This window comes from Corvus brachyrhynchos, unplaced genomic scaffold, assembly GCF_000691975.1.
Source record: "Corvus brachyrhynchos isolate BGI_N302 unplaced genomic scaffold, ASM69197v1 scaffold266, whole genome shotgun sequence".
Lineage (NCBI taxonomy): Eukaryota > Metazoa > Chordata > Aves > Passeriformes > Corvidae > Corvus > Corvus brachyrhynchos.
The window spans coordinates 3,450,038-3,468,260 of NW_008238633.1; the positions used below are offsets into that span (position 1 = coordinate 3,450,038).

The 18,223-nt window shown below is 40.6% G+C and overlaps 1 protein-coding gene across 3 annotated transcripts in view; it reads right to left on the reverse strand.

Moving 5' to 3' along the window:
- Positions 1 to 509: 509 nt before the first annotated feature.
- Positions 510 to 18,223, reverse strand: part of SHISA5 (shisa family member 5) — a 29,976-nt gene continuing 12,262 nt past the window's right edge. For all 3 annotated transcript variants that reach the window (XM_017737326.1, XM_008636075.2, XM_017737325.1), the window contains 3 exons: positions 6,326 to 6,441; positions 5,802 to 6,020; positions 510 to 3,561 (listed from right to left, as the gene is read on the reverse strand). In XM_017737326.1, the coding sequence (XP_017592815.1) occupies positions 3,485 to 3,561; positions 5,802 to 6,020; positions 6,326 to 6,441 (412 nt within the window). In that variant the 3' untranslated portion in view covers positions 510 to 3,484. The remainder of the gene's footprint in view (positions 3,562 to 5,801; positions 6,021 to 6,325; positions 6,442 to 18,223) is intronic.

Below are 18,223 nucleotides of genomic sequence, written 5' to 3' on the forward strand. Positions count from 1 at the left end.
ACATATAGAGTATTCTTGACCTGCTCAAAGAAAATATTTTCAGGTGAAAGTGAATGCAAACTTTCTAAAGCATTTTTTTAAAACTAGAAAATACACAAACACATCAGCAAAAACATTTTCACACAGAGTAGAAAGCATCACTTACCTCATGTTGAATTGCTCAAGTTATGAGTGAGGCATAATACTCAACACACAAGTCTAAACAGGCTGAGAAGATATTAAACTTTAATGAAATTACAGACTTCCTTGCAATCAATCCTTTTGAATTTGGCTTGGCAACATCCTGTCAGAGGATCATTCAGGAGCTTACACTGTCCTTGCTTTATGTTGTGACCTGTGATTTTGGTTAGGCTTCAGTCTCCACCACCAAAAGTGATATCCATGATACAAGGTGACTTAAAGTACACTCAGTAACATGAGCTGTCAAACACAATGAAGTAAAATGTAGCTTTGCAGATACACCCCTAAATAATACTCAAAATGAGGCTAAGAAAACCAAGTTGACAGAATGTACTTCAAACACTGCCTTTATTACAAAGGTGCATAGAGTTTATGCCATTTGGTTTGAATACTTATGTTTAACCTACAAACAACATACAAAGCAAGGTTACAGTATGTAACAAAAGCAACAATGATTATCTAGTAAATTCAATATTCTACTGTCTTTAATTTCACAGAACATTTCTGAAACAAAGGCACTTACAGAATTTAAAAAAAAAAAGATATATCAACATTTAAAGTCTTAGCTCCCTCCCCCTCCCTACAGCACTGTGGAGAACAAATGACGTGAAGACAGCAGCTACTGGAACTGACTCATCAGCAGTGCTTAAACTCAAAACTTATGGATCATCTCCACCTTTTCTGTAATCATCCCATTCTCTTCAGTATTTGAAAACAAGCTTCAACAAGGCTGCAGGGCAAGAACCAAATAAAATCTGGTCCTACACCTCATTGTTAATGATGATTAATGCACTAACAATAAGAAAATATCTGATTAATTGTGAACTGGATAATTTTCTTTCAGTAAGTTTCGTAACTGAATTAGTACTGCTAAAGCAGTCCCTTGTATATTAATGATTGATCTCTTCACTTGTATATAGTTACCATTTGCACATGTCCACTGAAGGAAAGATGTTCATCTTCAGGCTCCTTAACCCTACCCCTCCATCTCCCACCACCACACAGAGCAGTGGCAACTCAGGACCATCTATTTGGTCTGTACAACTTCCACACCAAAACCTCACATCTGGGAATGTCTTTTTATTGCTGCCACTCTACTTTCCTCCTATGTCCTCAAGGATGACTGAGCCAACCTGCCATGAAATTGCAGATTTCCCTCTCACAACCCAAACACAACACACTGTGACTGCCACCAACTGCTCCCTCTGTCACACCAGGTGGGGGACAGGAAGAGCAGGGCACAGTAACCACCTCAGGAAGCCCCACACTGGACACTGCACCTGTGCTCTCCCTGGCCTGGCTCCACCCAGTCTAACAAAGGTGCTGGAACAATCTCTGCCCAATTTCTCCATGAATAAACACCAGGGGTAGGATTTATAGCAAGGGATTTATTTCTGCAGTTACTCAGTGCCCTCCCACACAGAAACATTCTGGATTTCTAAGGCAACACTTCCTCCACCATACAGGAGACACCATCCTTTTTGGTTGTTCCCATGTAACACCTAACAGTGTAGTGAAGTTCTGCCCGATTTCTCAGCTGACAGGCAGGAAAGAGGAGGAATACACAGACACAGGATACATGGATACATGCTCTGTGAGTGCCTCTTGGCACTTTTCATGCTATTAACTTCAACACTCAAAGAGGTGTAACACAGGGGCACAGGCTATCATGAACCCCAATGTAAAAACTTGTCTTACAAGTTTCTTCTGAAATGCCCTGAAAACTTCCTTAAAAAAAAAGAATTGGAATAATCCAGAAATAGACTAAAAAAATCAGGAATAGGAACAAGGCTGCCTTTGACAGCAGCAATTTCCATCCACTCTGTGAGGTAAAACAATGCCACCAAATAATATATACCCCAAATGCAGAATCACAGGACAAACAGCTCAATGGCCTCTCTAAAAAAAGTATTATCAGTGTAAAAGATATGTTAAAATTATTTCACTGATTATGTCACAGTGATACATACAAATAACTACATAGTTCTATGACGAATAAAAACAAATTGCATTTCAATGTTGGAAAAGACAGAATTGTTGAGGACAGTGAAAAAAAAACAACCTCCTTGTTTGAGCAATAGAAGATTCATAAAGCCTAAAACCTCAGCAGTGGTAATAGTCATGAGGATATCTCAAGATGTTTCATGACTGAAAGCATCACCTTCTTAAAAATACATTACCTGGCTGTGACCAAATCCTTCCTTTCCCTGACTTCTCATTCTCTGCTCAGCTTTACGGGAATGTTGAAGACAAAAGGGAGGTTTAATCCCCACTGTGTCCCCTCACCCAGCATATCGTTATACCAAAGCTGACTGGGTTTATAAAGGTCTGTAATTCTTAGGTTTCTGCCACCTACAGTTCCCACTAGAGACAGTGGAAAACCCCAGGCTTTTGAAAACCCCAATCTTCTGCTGACATCCCATCTCTCCTGTAAAATAAATTCCTTCCCTGTGATGAGGCAGGACTGAATGCTGCCAAGGTACTCCTGCTTAACATGTGATTAAGGGGCTGATTTTAATTCCAAACTCATCAACAACAGATGGCTGAAGCAAGCTTGGCCAATAATACCTGAACAAGAAATACTCATCCAATAATTTTTATGAAGAATTTTCAGGTTTTCAGCTTTTGATCTATTTGGTCCATTAAGTGGCAGAGAGTTTGTTAATTTCTAGCTGTAACACCCAATGGAGGCACAGTTTATAAGCCTTAAAATTGGGACACAAAACAAGGAAATTACCAACTCGTGCTATTTAGAACTAGTTCAAAGACAACTAGACATGGTTTGCTACCCTTTACCAAAGGTAAAGGTGTTGCAAAAAAGGAAAATTCCCTTTTGAATGGTAAATGAAATGTATTAAATGGTATCTTACCTAACAATAGTAGCTTCAAAACAGCCAGAACTTACATAACATATATCAGGTAGTTGCTTAGAGGTTATGTTTTTACATTTTAATACTGTGCAAAAGATTGCTACAGCTTTGGGTATTTGACAATGCTCAGATTAGACCATTGCACAGCAAATGTTATCGTGGTGCTGCATTTCTGAAATACCCCTTCTTCTCACTTTTCTCATTGTATCTAGAGCAAAATCTCTTTTTGTATTTGCTTGAGGTATAAATTAACTTCTGCAAGAAAAATACTCCTTCCTTGGAGCATTAAAAAAAAGAAGATACTGAACTGATTTTCACTCTACTTGAACAAAAGGTTGTTGTCTTCCAGAAAAATATAGTACAGGTGCATGGTGTAAACAGAACAAATTATATTTTGAAAAGTTTTGTACGCAGAAGCACAGTAGAAGAGCTTTTCAATAGATGGGCTTCTGAGGATCCATGTAAGCAGGGTTGTAAGGGGGCTGGGTGGGGTAAGGGGCTCCAGCACCAGCTGCAAAAGCAAAACACAAGAAAAATCAGATTTGTAGAATGTACATTCTGAATTCTACAGATAAAATGGCAACTTCTGTTTTGAGCACACAGTTAAGAGGTTCAACTAAAGCCAGTATCTTAATTGGACTTGAAAACAGCTCGTGCTCACTCATGAAACACCTGCATTTCAGAAGTAAGATCACAAAAACCTTTGTTCTTGTTGGCTTTGGGGCTTTTTTGATGCTGAGTGTACATGAGCAGCCTTCAGGAGAGAACCTAGTCTAAAGAAAAGGAACAGATCTAGTCCAAAAAAAGAGCCAGTGGAAGTCAGGGGTGCACAAACAACAGGATATACCTGATAGTGTGCTGAGAAAAAATAAACCACTGGGCAAAAGAAAAAGTACTAGAGGAATCATCTTAGGATTCCTCCAGAGAAAATGCTTTCCTGCTAAGTGTCAGAGAATTAATTAAGGAAGTAAAATAGAAGTGAGAAAGTATCCCATCACTACTGAGCACGTGAAAGAGTTTTTGACTTATATACCAGACGTGTATCCCTCGGAAGAGATCCTTATTTTCTACTGTTCTGAGAAAAGCTGCTCTCAAGTGGCATCTTCATTTTCAGGTCTGTCAAGCAGCACAAGCTTGTTCAAGTAGCACCTGATCAGATCCCTGGAAAGTGCAAGTGTGGTTATCTTCTGCTGATCTTGTAAAGTGAGTGGGTTTGGCTCCTGTGGCAGAGCAGGTATTCTCCCCTGGCATGCGACCTAATTAAGAGCCTGCTCCTTGGTTAACAGACAGGAGAAATGAAGAAAAGAACTCTCACTCTGAGGCATTTTCAGCTGCCAACATGGAAAGTGCTTTGGTATGTTCCCAGAAAAAAACCCAAAACAACTGTTTTAAGAACTAACAAACCAGCAACAGTCTGAGAAACTAGAGAGTAGGATAAGTTAAATGACTAATTTATCGGCTCCCTCATATGAAAAAGATGAAGCCAAAGCACTTTGGTATAATCTCATAAAACCCAGAGCTTCTTTGGCATTTATAACAGAAAAATAAGAGTCAACAGTCCTGGCAAGTCAGTGTTTTCACACGTGGGGCTGGTTTGCACATTATTAATGTACAATTTCTAACTGGTTTCCAAGTGCTTCAGACTGTGAAAAGTCTTTTTCGTATGCGAGTTGTCCTGACAGTTACTTTCTAAGGGCATTATCTACCACTCAGGACTACACTTTCCTTGTTACTTAGAAGGATGAACAGTGAAGTCTGTAAGAGGGCTTGAAGTTCCTACAGGTAACTGCCTAGTTTTGGCCCCTCTGAGCAGCCAGGAGCCAACTGTTCAGATAACAGCTATTACCAGCAGAAGTGGGAATTAGTCATTGCAACAATAAGGCTGCATGAAAACAATGCTGTTGAAGAAGGAAAGCTGAAGAAAGAAGATTGTGATAATTCTAACTGCAAGTTGTCAACAGACTTCTCTGAAGTTCATCAGATACTTGCTAGTTTACAAAGATAGTGACTAGAAAATACCATCAGTGAAAACACCTTACAGAATCACAGGATGGCCTGAGGGACCTTAAAGATCATCTCCTTCCAACCCCCCTTTGCCATGGGCAGGGACACCTTCCATGAGACCAGGTTGTTCAGAGCTGCATCTAAACTGGCCTCGGACACTTCCAGAGATGTGTCCATAGCTTCTCTGGGCAACCTGTGCCAGGGCCTCACAAACCTCACAGTAAATAATTTTTTCCTAATAATTAATCTAACTTACTGTCTTTTAGTTTGAATCCATTCCCCCTTGTCCCGTCACTACATGCTCTTATAGAGCTCTTATATAGCTCTTATAGAGCTAGCAAATATTAGATTAGAAAGGGAATGAGGAAACATCCAACTCACGTATATATATATATATGTGTGTGTGTGTATATATATATGTTAACTGGCTTTGATTTTAATATTAAATGTCAGCTGAATTAGTAAAACATTCTGCTGGATCTACTGACAGTCCCACATGTTGCCAAGCTTTGCCAGTACAGCTCCAGCTCACACCTCCTCTGGCAATGCTTAACATAGCAACGTGGTAGGGAAATTTCCTCCAGGGTGAAAAACAGCACCCGCCATAACTTGGGTTTTACATAATTTGTTCACATTTGTATTAACACAGCCTCAAAAAATAATAAATGCAAATAACACAAGATTTTCTGCAGAGCAACTGTCTCTTTAGCTGTTCAAGAGATGAAGAAGCACTCGGTGCTGCCTTACCTGCCACAGTTTCATGGTAAGCTGGGGGTCCCGCCGGCTGCATGGGGTAAGGGGGAGGGTACTGCGCAGGGTACGGAGCCACCGGCATTCCCGGCTGGGGCTGGATAGCCACGGGCTGGTAGCCTTGATATGGAGCTGCTGGGTAGTTGGGTGGCACTGCTGGTTGTTGGGGATAGGCAGAGTGAACCACCGTTGTGGTGGCAGTGGTGGTCACCACAGCTACAGGCAAGGAAAAGGAACACAGTTAGTGCTGGTGGCCCCCAAACAAAAAACCCAAACAACTCCCAGACCCCCCGCATGGTGGGAGGGAAGAGAACTTCTAAATGCTCAGAAAATATTCAAAAATAGCTCTCTGCAACTTCACATTCTGAAGCAGCTTAAATGCTTATTTTTAACATTTAGGTATTGCAACTTCCAAGCAGAGTATTTCCACCTATTATAGGAACACAATTTTCCGTGAGGGATAAAAAAAAAAAAATCCTCTTCAGAGATGTAAAAAAGGAAATAACTCTAGAGCTACTTACGCCGTGGTTTTCGACATGCTTTGTACAGACAGCAACAGGAACAGGTGAGGCACAGAATAATAGTAATGACAATCACTGCACAAACAGTAATTCCAATGGCAATAAGGGTTCCAAAACTGCAAGAGAGAGATCACCAGGAACTGGTAAGTGTCACTCCTTAACCAAACCTGTAGCAAACACGTTGCTCCACCTCCAATCTCTCAGTACTTATTGGACTAAGAAATAACTGTGGAAGGCAGTGCTGGAGGTCGGGTCCGCTAAGCCAGGGGAAGCTGAGCCAACCCTGCCAAGGGGTCTTTGGTCCCTCTCATTTTAGTGTGACTGTGATTGTTGTTGTTTTAGTGAACACACAGGTTCAGAGCACGCCCAAAATGAAGCACCCCAACCTTCGGGGTGACAGCAAGTTCTTCCCACATTCCCTAAGACCTCCCAGCCCCAAACTCAAGACAATCTCAGCACTGAACAGATTCTTGGCAGGTTCCTTGGCATCTGCAAACAGTTGTTTTAGAAACCATGTTTCACACAGTTAGGAAGAACTGAAATTCTGACTTTACTGCAACACAAGTATGCCAGGCCACATAATGGGACACAGAAACACTGCCTAAAACTCCACAATTTAGTACAGGAAGGTCAAAGATTACGCCAGCTTTGAGCTCTGTCATGAGCACCAAACGATGAACGCAGACATAACCAGTCACCTCTAGAAGCTTTACAAGTTCTATTTACCACACGGGGGAGAAAAGGTATTGCAGCAAAGCCAGTGACAATTCCCTTTAAAGTGCTAAATGAAATGATCTGTTTCCTACTGTCTGAAATCACTAAAGCCCTTCTTCCACAGAATCCAAAGTCTCCAGCACTCTTATTTCTTAAAAAACACACCATGCATCAGTTTTGGGAACAATTGCAGGAACTCAGTTTTAACGAACAACCAGCTCTAAAATAATGACCTGAGAGCTGGTTTCACATCCATCCTGTTTTTGCTTGTCGGTGGAGATTTTGGCTACAGAGCTCTGTTTTTTTTTCCTGCTCAGTTTCCTTTTAACAGCTTTAAACAAAATGACACATCTCCAGAATGTCCAGCAATTTTCACTTGGCTACCAAACACCCACCAAATGTGAAAATTGCATTTGAGTGTTAGTGACACTGGAAGGTTAAATCACTGACAAAAAGAATTGCAAAATGCTCTAGCCTCAGCCCAAATTTAAAAGACCTCACCTCAGTGTCTTCTAGAGCAATTTAACCCTTAGTAAGCTGAGCACTAACTGAACACAAGCACTGACTAATAGAAAAGGCTCAATTTAAAATGCATTCTTTCCCCTTAAGAGAGGTTGCATCAATTTTATTTTGTTTCTGCAAAAACTAGAAGAAAAAGCTTGAGTCAAATCTCTTCCAAAACAATGATTTTATCAAACTGTATCTAACTTGAGCACTGATTCTGTGAAGCCCTAAATACAGCACTTATGGATACAACCATGAAGTACTAAATGGGATACTGTGGATTGCCCACACGCACTGCAACTAAGCATTTACATGTAAAACAGGAAGCAGGAACTGCTGCAGCCTGCTGAAGTCACAGGAACCATGTCAGAAACACTGCCAGGAAAGTAAATGGATTACTGCAACACAACCGCAGGATGTAAAGGTGCAAATAATGTGTTGAGGAACATGTGCATGTTTTGCCCCATTTATTTGCACCCTTACAAAACGTTTTTGAGATGCTAAGCTAAACATGCACTCCTGAACACCCAGCTTTTAAGTGCCCTCTCATCCTCATGAGCATCAGCTTCACTTCAGCACAGTAAATTCACAGCAGCTCATCATCATCCAAAAATCCCACTTCTTTCAAGTCTGGTATAAAAAGCAAAATCCAAATGCCATTTCAAGAGAAGAAAAAGACAGAGAGAGAATTGCACTCAGTAGTTTCGTACACTGAATTACCCATCCTGATTCCAATGCTCCCAAGGAACAGCATCCTTCAGAAACTGCAGGACAAGAAACGTCAACTGCAATTTCTGGTACTTGTGGAGCAGCCAACAGTTTTTTCTTTCCTCTTGTTCCCACTTCTGGATCAACCCTGAAAGAGCTCTGTCACCAGGGAAGTTGACATTACTTCCATTACACAGAGTTATTCTCCAGCAACATTAGCAGAGACAAAGTAAAGGAGTCTACTAGGTTCTTCCTCAGGCTTTTTCCCCAGTAAAGTAAAAAACCACCTTTTTTCAAGTGAACTATGCTAAGGAAAGAAATTCTTGTGTCAAGGAAAAAGATTAGGGCTGAAGAAGACAACTACAATTCTTCACTTCTACAGACAATTAATATCTTAGAACCTTAGCAAAGGCTGGGCAAAATCAAAGATACCAAAAAAATGGAGATAAAGTGGAGAAATATTTACTCATTGTTAATTACTGAGCACAGCAGGAAACTGGCACAGCCCCCTTATCTTTCACAACTAAATTCATTTCTGATATGAGGAGAGAAGACAGCACAAGTCCATCTGCAGCCAAGCTGGCCATCAACAGATAAAAACAGTGGCCATGGGCTCCATTTGTTTATTTTTAATACAGTTTTCTGCTCAATGAAGCAGGTATCTCATATTTGCTACCTCTAATAAAGAACACAACAAAAGCAAAGCTAAAAACCAACTCACCACTTTCTTATTTTCACCAAGTTGTTGGAGACACCCAGTGCATTTGCATCACTTGTGTCTTTGGCAAAATGACACTACCATGGCACAAGGACATTTTGCACCCATCTTTGAAGAGTTAAAGAGACAGATGTTTGAAGGGCAGGTGTGTCAGGTGTATATGTCAGAGTTCTGTGTTCGTATGTGCAAACACTGTGATCCAGTCCTGCCCACTGAAACACTGTGTGATTGCTGCAGACCAAAATTATAAGCTGTCAGAGACAACCCAGCAAGTAAAGTAACAGAGAGGAGTTAGTTCTTCTCACAGTTCTCTAAGGAATGTAATAACTGATTACCAGCAGGCATTTTTATCACCTACTTCACAGCAGATAATTTTCCTGCCAATGCTTGGGCTCATGCAGACTAATGTCTTGGAACAGCAGCAAGTAGGGAGACATTTACAGAAAAAACTAGTAAGTGCTGTGAACTTGTAATTCATGTCATCAACACTCTCTTTCAACAGTGGAGCTCTTCAAAAAGAATTTTTTTTCTAACTATTTTTATTGACAATCAAAACTAGCAATACTCTTCTGGAATTTCTGCATGGTCAGTCACTACCTTACTCTAATAATGTCTTTTTACTGCCCAAGTATTGTCCTGAGCACTTCTTGAGCATTTAAGTGATATCCCACTACTGAAAAAGGTGCAGGAAGGCTGCCACTAACTGGTGATAGTCAAGTGAGGTCAGAATGGTGCTCAACATACTTTCCTCAGTGAACCTTCCAACTTTCAGGAGACAAGACATTCCAGGTACTGTATAAAGACTCTCTTTCAGTATGCTAACTCCTTTCTTAGACAAAAATCGCTTCATTTGATTGCTTTCACCTGATGAATCTGCCTAAAGGACTCTGAAAATATTTGGAAAACACATATTCACATTAAATGATAATTTAATTACTGTTAGCACGGTACATAAATGAAGAACAGACGTGAGGGATTGTTGCTTACAGATTCTCCTCTGAATGGTTAACCATGAGAAAACAAATGCCAACCAAAACCGAAAGCACACCTGATGCCTGCATTCTGCAAACAAACGTCAGAGTGCAGAAATCAGGGTGGCCACAGCACCAGCTCAGAATGCTCTGCTGGCGTCAGTCAGAATTCGGGTTCCCAGACTCCCACATTATATACACCATAGTCTAAATAAAGCACACCCAGTTATAAACAGCTTGAGCTCATTCACTGACATTTCCTGCTTCTTTCTCGTCACAGAAAAGGGAATTTTTGCCAGTGATTTGATAAAAAACAAAATCAAACCTAACAGTGGTTTTACTGCAGCAACAACAAACTGCAGCTTCTCATAAAATGTATGGGAAAGTAAATATGGAGAGATTTACTCCATTTAGTAAAAATGGAGAGACAATACCCTGCCCCTTCCTACCACCACCTCTCCCCTGCCTTGCCCTACCTCCATTTCCACCCTTATCCTCTCTTTCCTACCCTTGGAAAGCACTGAAGTGCATGTGTAATGCGGATGTCTCACAGACTCAGCTTATCTCTAAAGCTGTCTCATTATTCAAAATATCTATCAGGTCACATAAAGGGAGTTACTTGCCTACTTTACCCCTTTCAGTACTGAATGAGATGCAACGGACATATTAAAATGTGAGAATTAAGCCCAGAATCTAAATAATACTATTTGTAGAAGTTAATTCTCAAGGCAGTTGTTCATGTTGGAGATCTCTATCTTGAACACTGTCAAGTGGGGGAAAAAAAGTAGTTTATTTAAAGCATTTTCAAATATCAAAGTTTCAATTCCAGCAATGTATTTTTAACTCTCCTTAACAGTTTGAATCACTTAAGTCAGTGACATTTTATAAGCTGATACAAAGAAAGTTTTCACATATCTATGCATTCATGTGAGTAGGACATACTAAAAATTTTGTCTTAAAACAGAAAAAAAAATCCAAATGAACAATGAGACCACCTAGTTCTGAAAAATTAGTTTAAGCAGCCTTTTTATTGTGCAAGTTTTAATCTGCTCCAAGATTTGTTCCATGCTTCAAGAAACACATTGTCGAAGTTCTTTTCAAAAGCACTGCTGCTTTTAAAAACAAACATTTACAAATACTGAGTTACAGCTGTAACACAGGGTGGTCTGGAAAGACGTCAAAAGATAATTTAGGCCATTCCTAAAAGTAAAATTAAAAATTGAGTATATGCATGTCATTCTTTACTGCTCCAGAAAAGGATCCAGTTCCCAGAAATGTGATGGAACAGTAAATATCCACGTTTGCCCTGACTCAGGAGTAGGGCATGATGAAACAAGTCCCCAGAGAGAGATGCTTACCTAACATTTTAGTCACAGCCATACAATGCCACATACTGCCTCTAAAGTTTAGCAGGAAAATAAGGAATAAATTATTTTTTTAAAGCAATGTGAATTCCCAAGAGCCTTTCAGAGGGATTACTTTTTACAGCTTCACTAACAACACACTTCCTCAGTTTAATGTCTTAGCCTAAAAAGTCAAAACGTAAGAACCACTTTCCTAAAGATTAAAAGAAAATAATTTACCATTACTCAGAAAACAAACTCAGAGGAAAACATTAGCCTGATTTTAACACTTGAAAGAGTGACCAGCCTATTTTAGCACAGCCAGGAGCATCAGCACAAGCAGACAATCAAAACATACACCCCAGTTAAGCCTCCCAGTCCAGGTGCAATCACAGAAATTGCTGGTGCAGCCTTGGCCACCTCCCCAAAACAGGATCTCTACATGATCAGGAAGTTTCCAAGTGATTCTTGTGGTAGGCAACAGGCAGCCTAAGACTCAGACTGAGCAGCATGGTTTCAATTTTATGAAATCTTGGTCATTTCATCAGACTGGCAGCTTTAAGTAAGTGCAAAGTCATTTTTTACAAGCTCTACAAATGCAGTGAAGTGTGGATTGGAACTGTGATGTCTGCACTGGTCTTTCAGACAAATGTTAACTCAAGTTAGCACTTGAGGCCGTCTCTCCTGCGTTCCTGCCCACATACAGTCCCTTAATGTCATGAAAAGGGTTTCATTTTATTTTGACTAACCCATCAGAGCAGCACCAGCTCAAGCCATCACTAACTGCAACCTGCCCTAGCAGGGACACAGATTAACTGAAAACCCCTAAAACTCAGCACCACTTTCCATAATTCTTTCTGGGTACCCCCAAAAGGAGAGTTTGCAACAGGAGTTCCAGCAAAACAACCCCTCTGTTTACCTGCAGTACCAACAGCCCTGAGCTACATCCCCCAGAGTCCACAGCTGAGCACAGCCCAGGGACCCAGCTCTGGCATGAGAAACAACCTAAAGCAACAACAATAAAGCCATGGGAAGCCAAGAAACCCTGCAACTGCCAAAGTGCTATAGAAAAAGAGAAGGCAGGAGTCTTCTTGGGGAAGAAGTTTGCTAAATATGTACTGAATGGAGCCTTTAGCTGTTTGTTCGAATAGGAAGCTGACGTGGATTACTTTAAGCCCAAAATAATGAACTTTAATTTTATACACAAAGACCTACTGGAAATAAAGCTAACTACTATTTTTTACATTATATTTACATTATTTTTTTTAATTTTCCTTTTTTTCACAATAACACGTTTAGCACAACATGTTCTTAAACAGCCTTTATGAGAAAGTGGCAGGGAGGGAACTTCCTGGAGTTTGTGGTTTTACTCAGACATCTGACACCCTAATCCAACAGGTTATTATGGAATATGTATACAAGCTTATGTATTTCTTGGTCCATAAAGAGTGCACTTGTACTAAATATGTCTCTTTACATACATCCCTTTGTAATACATGCTAAAAATACAATTTTCCAGTGAAGTTTCCCAGGAAATCTATTATTGTACACTCTGCAGACAACTGAGAGTAATTGCTGTAAGTAACTGGTGCATTAAAATATGCACATAACAAGGAGAAAAGTCAAGGCTACATTCAGAGGGATTCAACAACAGTGCAAGAATCAACACTGCAGCTTCATGCAGGCCCCCAGATAATTTTCAGTTCATTGGATCCTCAGCATATAAACCGTCTTTAAACACAATTAAAGGCATTTGCTTCTACAGCTGGTAAATAAATTTTAAATGCTCCTTTAGTGGCAAAAAGAGAATGTAGATTGATTACAGCTGTTTAAGGCAAACAACATGAGTCAGTTCCATTCCTACTGCCCACTTCAAGGACACAGGATGTTACCCCCACAACCAAATTCAAATTTGGCAATGGGAAGGATTTTTCTTAGATGGTTAACTGAATTAATAGAACAAGTTTAACTGAAAAAAAAATAATAACTAAGTGCCACAAAAAAATTTTCCCCAAAAAAACTGCAATATTATGAATTTGCTACTGCCAATACCATACTAATTCTAGAAAGCAGATTTTAAGTAACTAACTAGAAACTAACTTGGCTAAAGAGTCAAAGGATTTTTTCTTTTTCCTGGAAAATTGTAACCAGGTGTATGACTTGCCAAACACACTGGAACTGCAGTAAAAGGGAATTTGGACTAGGTTACACCCACTTGCTTTGCTTGCCTTATAACTCAGCTTTTATAGCAAACACACCTTTTTCTTTACCCACGTAACTCATGTATCATCACATATGTAAAATTTCCAAACACTGTGTTCAGGCAGGAGCAAAGTTTAAATTAAGTAAATTAATTATGGTGTACTACTCTGAAATGACATCCTGCCCCACATTCCCCCTCTCTTCTGGAATATTACTCATCCAGCACAACAAGCATCATCAAGGAAAATCTAACAGTGTACAACTGAGAACAGGCCACTGCAGCAGAGGTCACATCTGGCCAATCACTACTTCTTTTAAATGGCACTGATTGTTAACAAGACCTTCACCAAAAGAGTCACAAAAGTGACTTTCATGACTAGTTCCTTTCACAACCTAAAAAAAGAGAGATTTTTAAGTTTACCTCTCAGTGGAATTGAGAGCCAGAGATCACGCTAATAAAAATAGAGGTGCATCACATGAAAAATGAATGGTATAAAATGCTTTGAATAAAAGTATTTTGTCAAAAGGCCAATCTTTACATAATTGGCAATTTCCTGAAATTAAACTAATTTGTTCATTTCACAGAAGACCCTACAGCTGCAGTTTTAAAAGGCTGGGCAGTTTAAGGATATTCTCCTCCTCCCATAATACATCTACAACACAATCTGTGGCAAATATATCCAGCTACACCTCAGGTCAGGGCTTTTTTATGGCAGTATATGAAAAAGCAGAATTGGAGCTGCCTTCGGAATCCACATGCTCAAACTTTTACAGATCCTAATAAATAACCATCATGGTCTTTTAAAGATGTTTTTAAAGGATTCTCTGTCTCTTGGACTATAGGATCCTTCTCTGAGGGTTACTGTACCTGCAACCACTTCCACAAGCTCTCTCTCCAGAGTCAACCTGTATGTTGAAAATTTACTGTTTTCAGAGTTACACTGTGCACAGTTACACAGAGGCACAACAAAACCCACAGCCGGAGGGAACACTCTGCCGTGGTAGGTAAATCCACTCAATGAAGCACAGAGCCACAGGAAAATTAACTCCTCAACAAAATCCAAGTGACCAATCTTGCCATGTCTTTGCATGCTCAGGCCAGGTTGTCTTGTTTGCTGCTGTCACACAGCCCTCTGTGGTTAGCAGAGCATGCTAACCCAGCCGTGTGCATCTGCCTCTGGTGCCAGGGCAGCATTTTTCAATCTCTCCTTCCTGCTTGGTTTCTGAGGAAACAAAACCTAAGCCCAGTGCCTGCAGCAGCAGCTCAGACACCACAATTCACAACTCTGCCACCTTCAAGCAGCTTCTTCACCAAGAACACAGCGAACACAAAACCAAACGCTCTGTGAGTTACCGCTGCTAGTTGTCCAAGCTGATATTTACTCTTCAGGCTAGTAAAAAGCATAGAACATTTTTTTTAAGTGGCTTCAAATCCAAATCTCAGTTGTTTCCAGGCAAGAAGCTTACATTCCTTGGTGAGATTAGCCTGTGCCTGAACACAAGCCTCCCAGAACAGGCTCTATGCAGTTTAACTCATTTATTACAGAAAATATCAAGGACCAGCACTGGAATAGAAATCCTTTGCTCATTAAATAGAGACTGCTTACATTTCTAGAAGCTTTTTCCCAATTTTCGTGGAGTCTTCCCTCTAGAAATATTCCAAAACCACCTGGACACATTCCTGGGTAACCTGCTCTAGGTGACCCTGTCTTGGAGGGAGATTGGACTTAATGATCTCCAGAGGCTCCTTCCAACCCTAACAATTCTGTGATTCTGTAATAACCCTCATGATTTATTTTCTTACCACTGACAACATTTTACAGATGCTGGAGCATCCAAATGCACTGGAAAGTGTAAACTGGAGTCCCTGATAGTGATAGCAGGGGAGGAGAAATGGGGTATAGTTCAAAATCACAGTATTTTTGACCTTGTCTGTGGAGAAAACATGGGCTTGAAAATATCTAAACCAGACAAAGCAAATTAGGATAATCACATCTTTCACTGTTAGAAATATGCTGGTTTTGCCAGATTAGGCCTGTAGCAGACTACTGCAGATGCCACATTTCAGCCAAAGGCAGCCAGAATGACATGGATTTTTTCCATCTCATAAAAGCACAACGAAGCCACAAGACAACACATGGCTCAAACCCCAAACGAGCACAACCCCATCCAACAAGGCTGTTCTGTCTCTGCTGGCCAAAGCTCCCCAGGAAGATGGACATTCTGCCTCCCCCTTCTCATAAGGAGGAACAGCCTTTCCTCAAGCATTACCGTACCTGTTACACAATCTGCTGTAACTTACAGGCAGAAATTAATTCAGAAACAGAGCCCAATTAACTGTGTACACAGACAATGTGAAGTTTTGTTTCCAATTAGAAGCTGGTATCAGCTGCCCCAAGTACATTATTTTCTGCTGTAACTCTGATACAGATGTTCTGAATTGCTCCACCTCCTTAAACACTCAAATATTTCACAATTAGTTGAATTGTGGATATGAGTCATCTAATTTCCTTTTCCAGTAAGGGTCACTATTGGAAAACTGGCATACCAAGGCTAAGTAATCACATTACCAATGAAAATAATAACAAGTGCTGTCCTGGTGAATCAGTGCTCTGCTTCTTGCACAGTTTCTTAAAATAAGAATACTATGTACAGCAGAATGAAAAGGGAAAACCAGCTAAATTTACCTTATTGCTCACAATCCATCTTCGAAACCAGAGCAAAGCAGGGAAAAACTCAGTAATCCAATTAAAATGTGGGGAAAAAAATCCTGAAACACCTTCCAGTAGTAAACACTTTCCACAACACATTCACTAGCAGCAAAAATTGGAGCAATCACTCATGGTCGAGGAAAAACGGTGACAAATTTATCAAGTTCAGCAATATGAAACTCATGCCTACACCCTGACCTAAAACTTCCACATGATCTTTAAGGACTGATCAACAAAGTAAAAAGCCTGAATTTGAGTTAACCCTGACTTTCATACTTCTCCCAGAATGCTTACATTTGCTTCCAAATGCAGTATTCTGGGAAGCAAAATGCTTTCAAGTACTTAGAAGGGCATTATTAAGACACTCCAATGGAGTGGAATTTATTGTCTTTAAAATGTCTGAAGATTATAGGGTATGGACTGCTTAAAGTGTGAAATACACTTAAAAGGATTGCCCAAAGTGGACCCCTGCCTCAACAGCACCTGATACTCAGTGTAAATACTGAAAAACATTAATACTAAAGGATAATACTAGAAAGAAACCTGCCAAAAACTGGTGCTTTGCTTGCACTTCTGCAGAAGATCTCAGAATAAACGCAGTAAAAAAGCAGAAGTAGAAGCAAACTAGAAATTCCTCAGCTGGGCAAGACAACAAACATTCCAGCAATAGCCCTTCCCTAGCCCTTAGAATTAGGGTGTAATTGTGGCAGGTTTTCCAAGCAGGGAGAAGAGACACCAGACCACAGAGTCCAGTGGCAAGTCCACAGGTAGCTTGTAACTAGCCCTCAGAAAAGGGAAGTTCACTTAAAAAGACAGGGTTTGTGAGCAGTGTGCCAGGGTGGTAACTCAACCTAGAAATCAGCCTGATGCAAGAAGAATGGGGAACTCAATGCCTTCTGACCCATAACGCCAGGAGACCATCATCTCCTTCTCAAGGGCAGTGTCAAAGGTAATATTTGCAACTCCTAAGAAAGAACAAGGTGATAAAGGAAGTTGTCCTTCGCTGCCTCCTGCCACGTTACAAACTGTTCAAAGAGAATGCTCATCTTGTTGGAGAATCAAAGAAATATTCCAACTGAAATCAGCCCTTCTCTCTACACAGTGAAGAATTAAACTAACATAGTCATCAAGAAACAAGGCAAAACCTGTCTTTTAAAAGAAATTGGCACGGAGGGAGAGGGTGGAGTATAGCTTGCAGGCAAGGAAGCAGGGACACCTCTTCCAGAAGGAATACAGCTCACTACTTGGTTAAAAAAACACAGAAACCTCAACACACACAACACAAAACCCCGGGCACTGTGTGTAACTAAACAAAAACCTATCTGGTGTCCCACTGGCTGCAGTCACAGATGGAGCCACTCACTGCAATTCCCAGTGCTGAAACACCCTAAATGGGACACCTCAGTCGTAAGTCATTTTGGAAAGTTCTGAGATGTGGTTTTCCTCCAGAGTCATATCCGGGTGGCTTTTCAAGGACAGTATTCCTGTGAGTAATTACCACTTTTCTAATAAAATTGCCTAACAAGAAGGTTAAGTTTGATGTCAAATCTAGGCCTTTGCACAACACTAATTTTTCAAAGCTGCAATGTAATTGAAAGGGAGAGGAGGAGTCACCCATCTTCTCGAGCAGACATCCATGATGCTCTTTTTAGACATTTCATAGCTGAAAACGAAGATAATTAAAACAATTTAACTGCTCCTTCCCAAATGCTTGGGTTTTTTTACAAAGAGCAAGCCCTGACTGCAAGATAAAGGCTCACGCCTGCTGCACTTGAACCACACATCTGAAGACAGGATGATCAGCCTAGGTGAGAAGGGGCATCCCTCCTCCAAAATGTTACATCAAACCCTTCTCGTTGTGGAAGAGACCTCGCCAAAAGAGACCAAGGCTCCAAGACATCCACGTACCGCATTCACATCGCCACGGCAGCGCTACCCTTCCGTGCCTTTACCGCGGCTCCTTCCTCCACCGCGGGAAAAATGTGCCCGGACTTACACAGCGCGGGGGCTCCGCCCGGCAGTGCCGG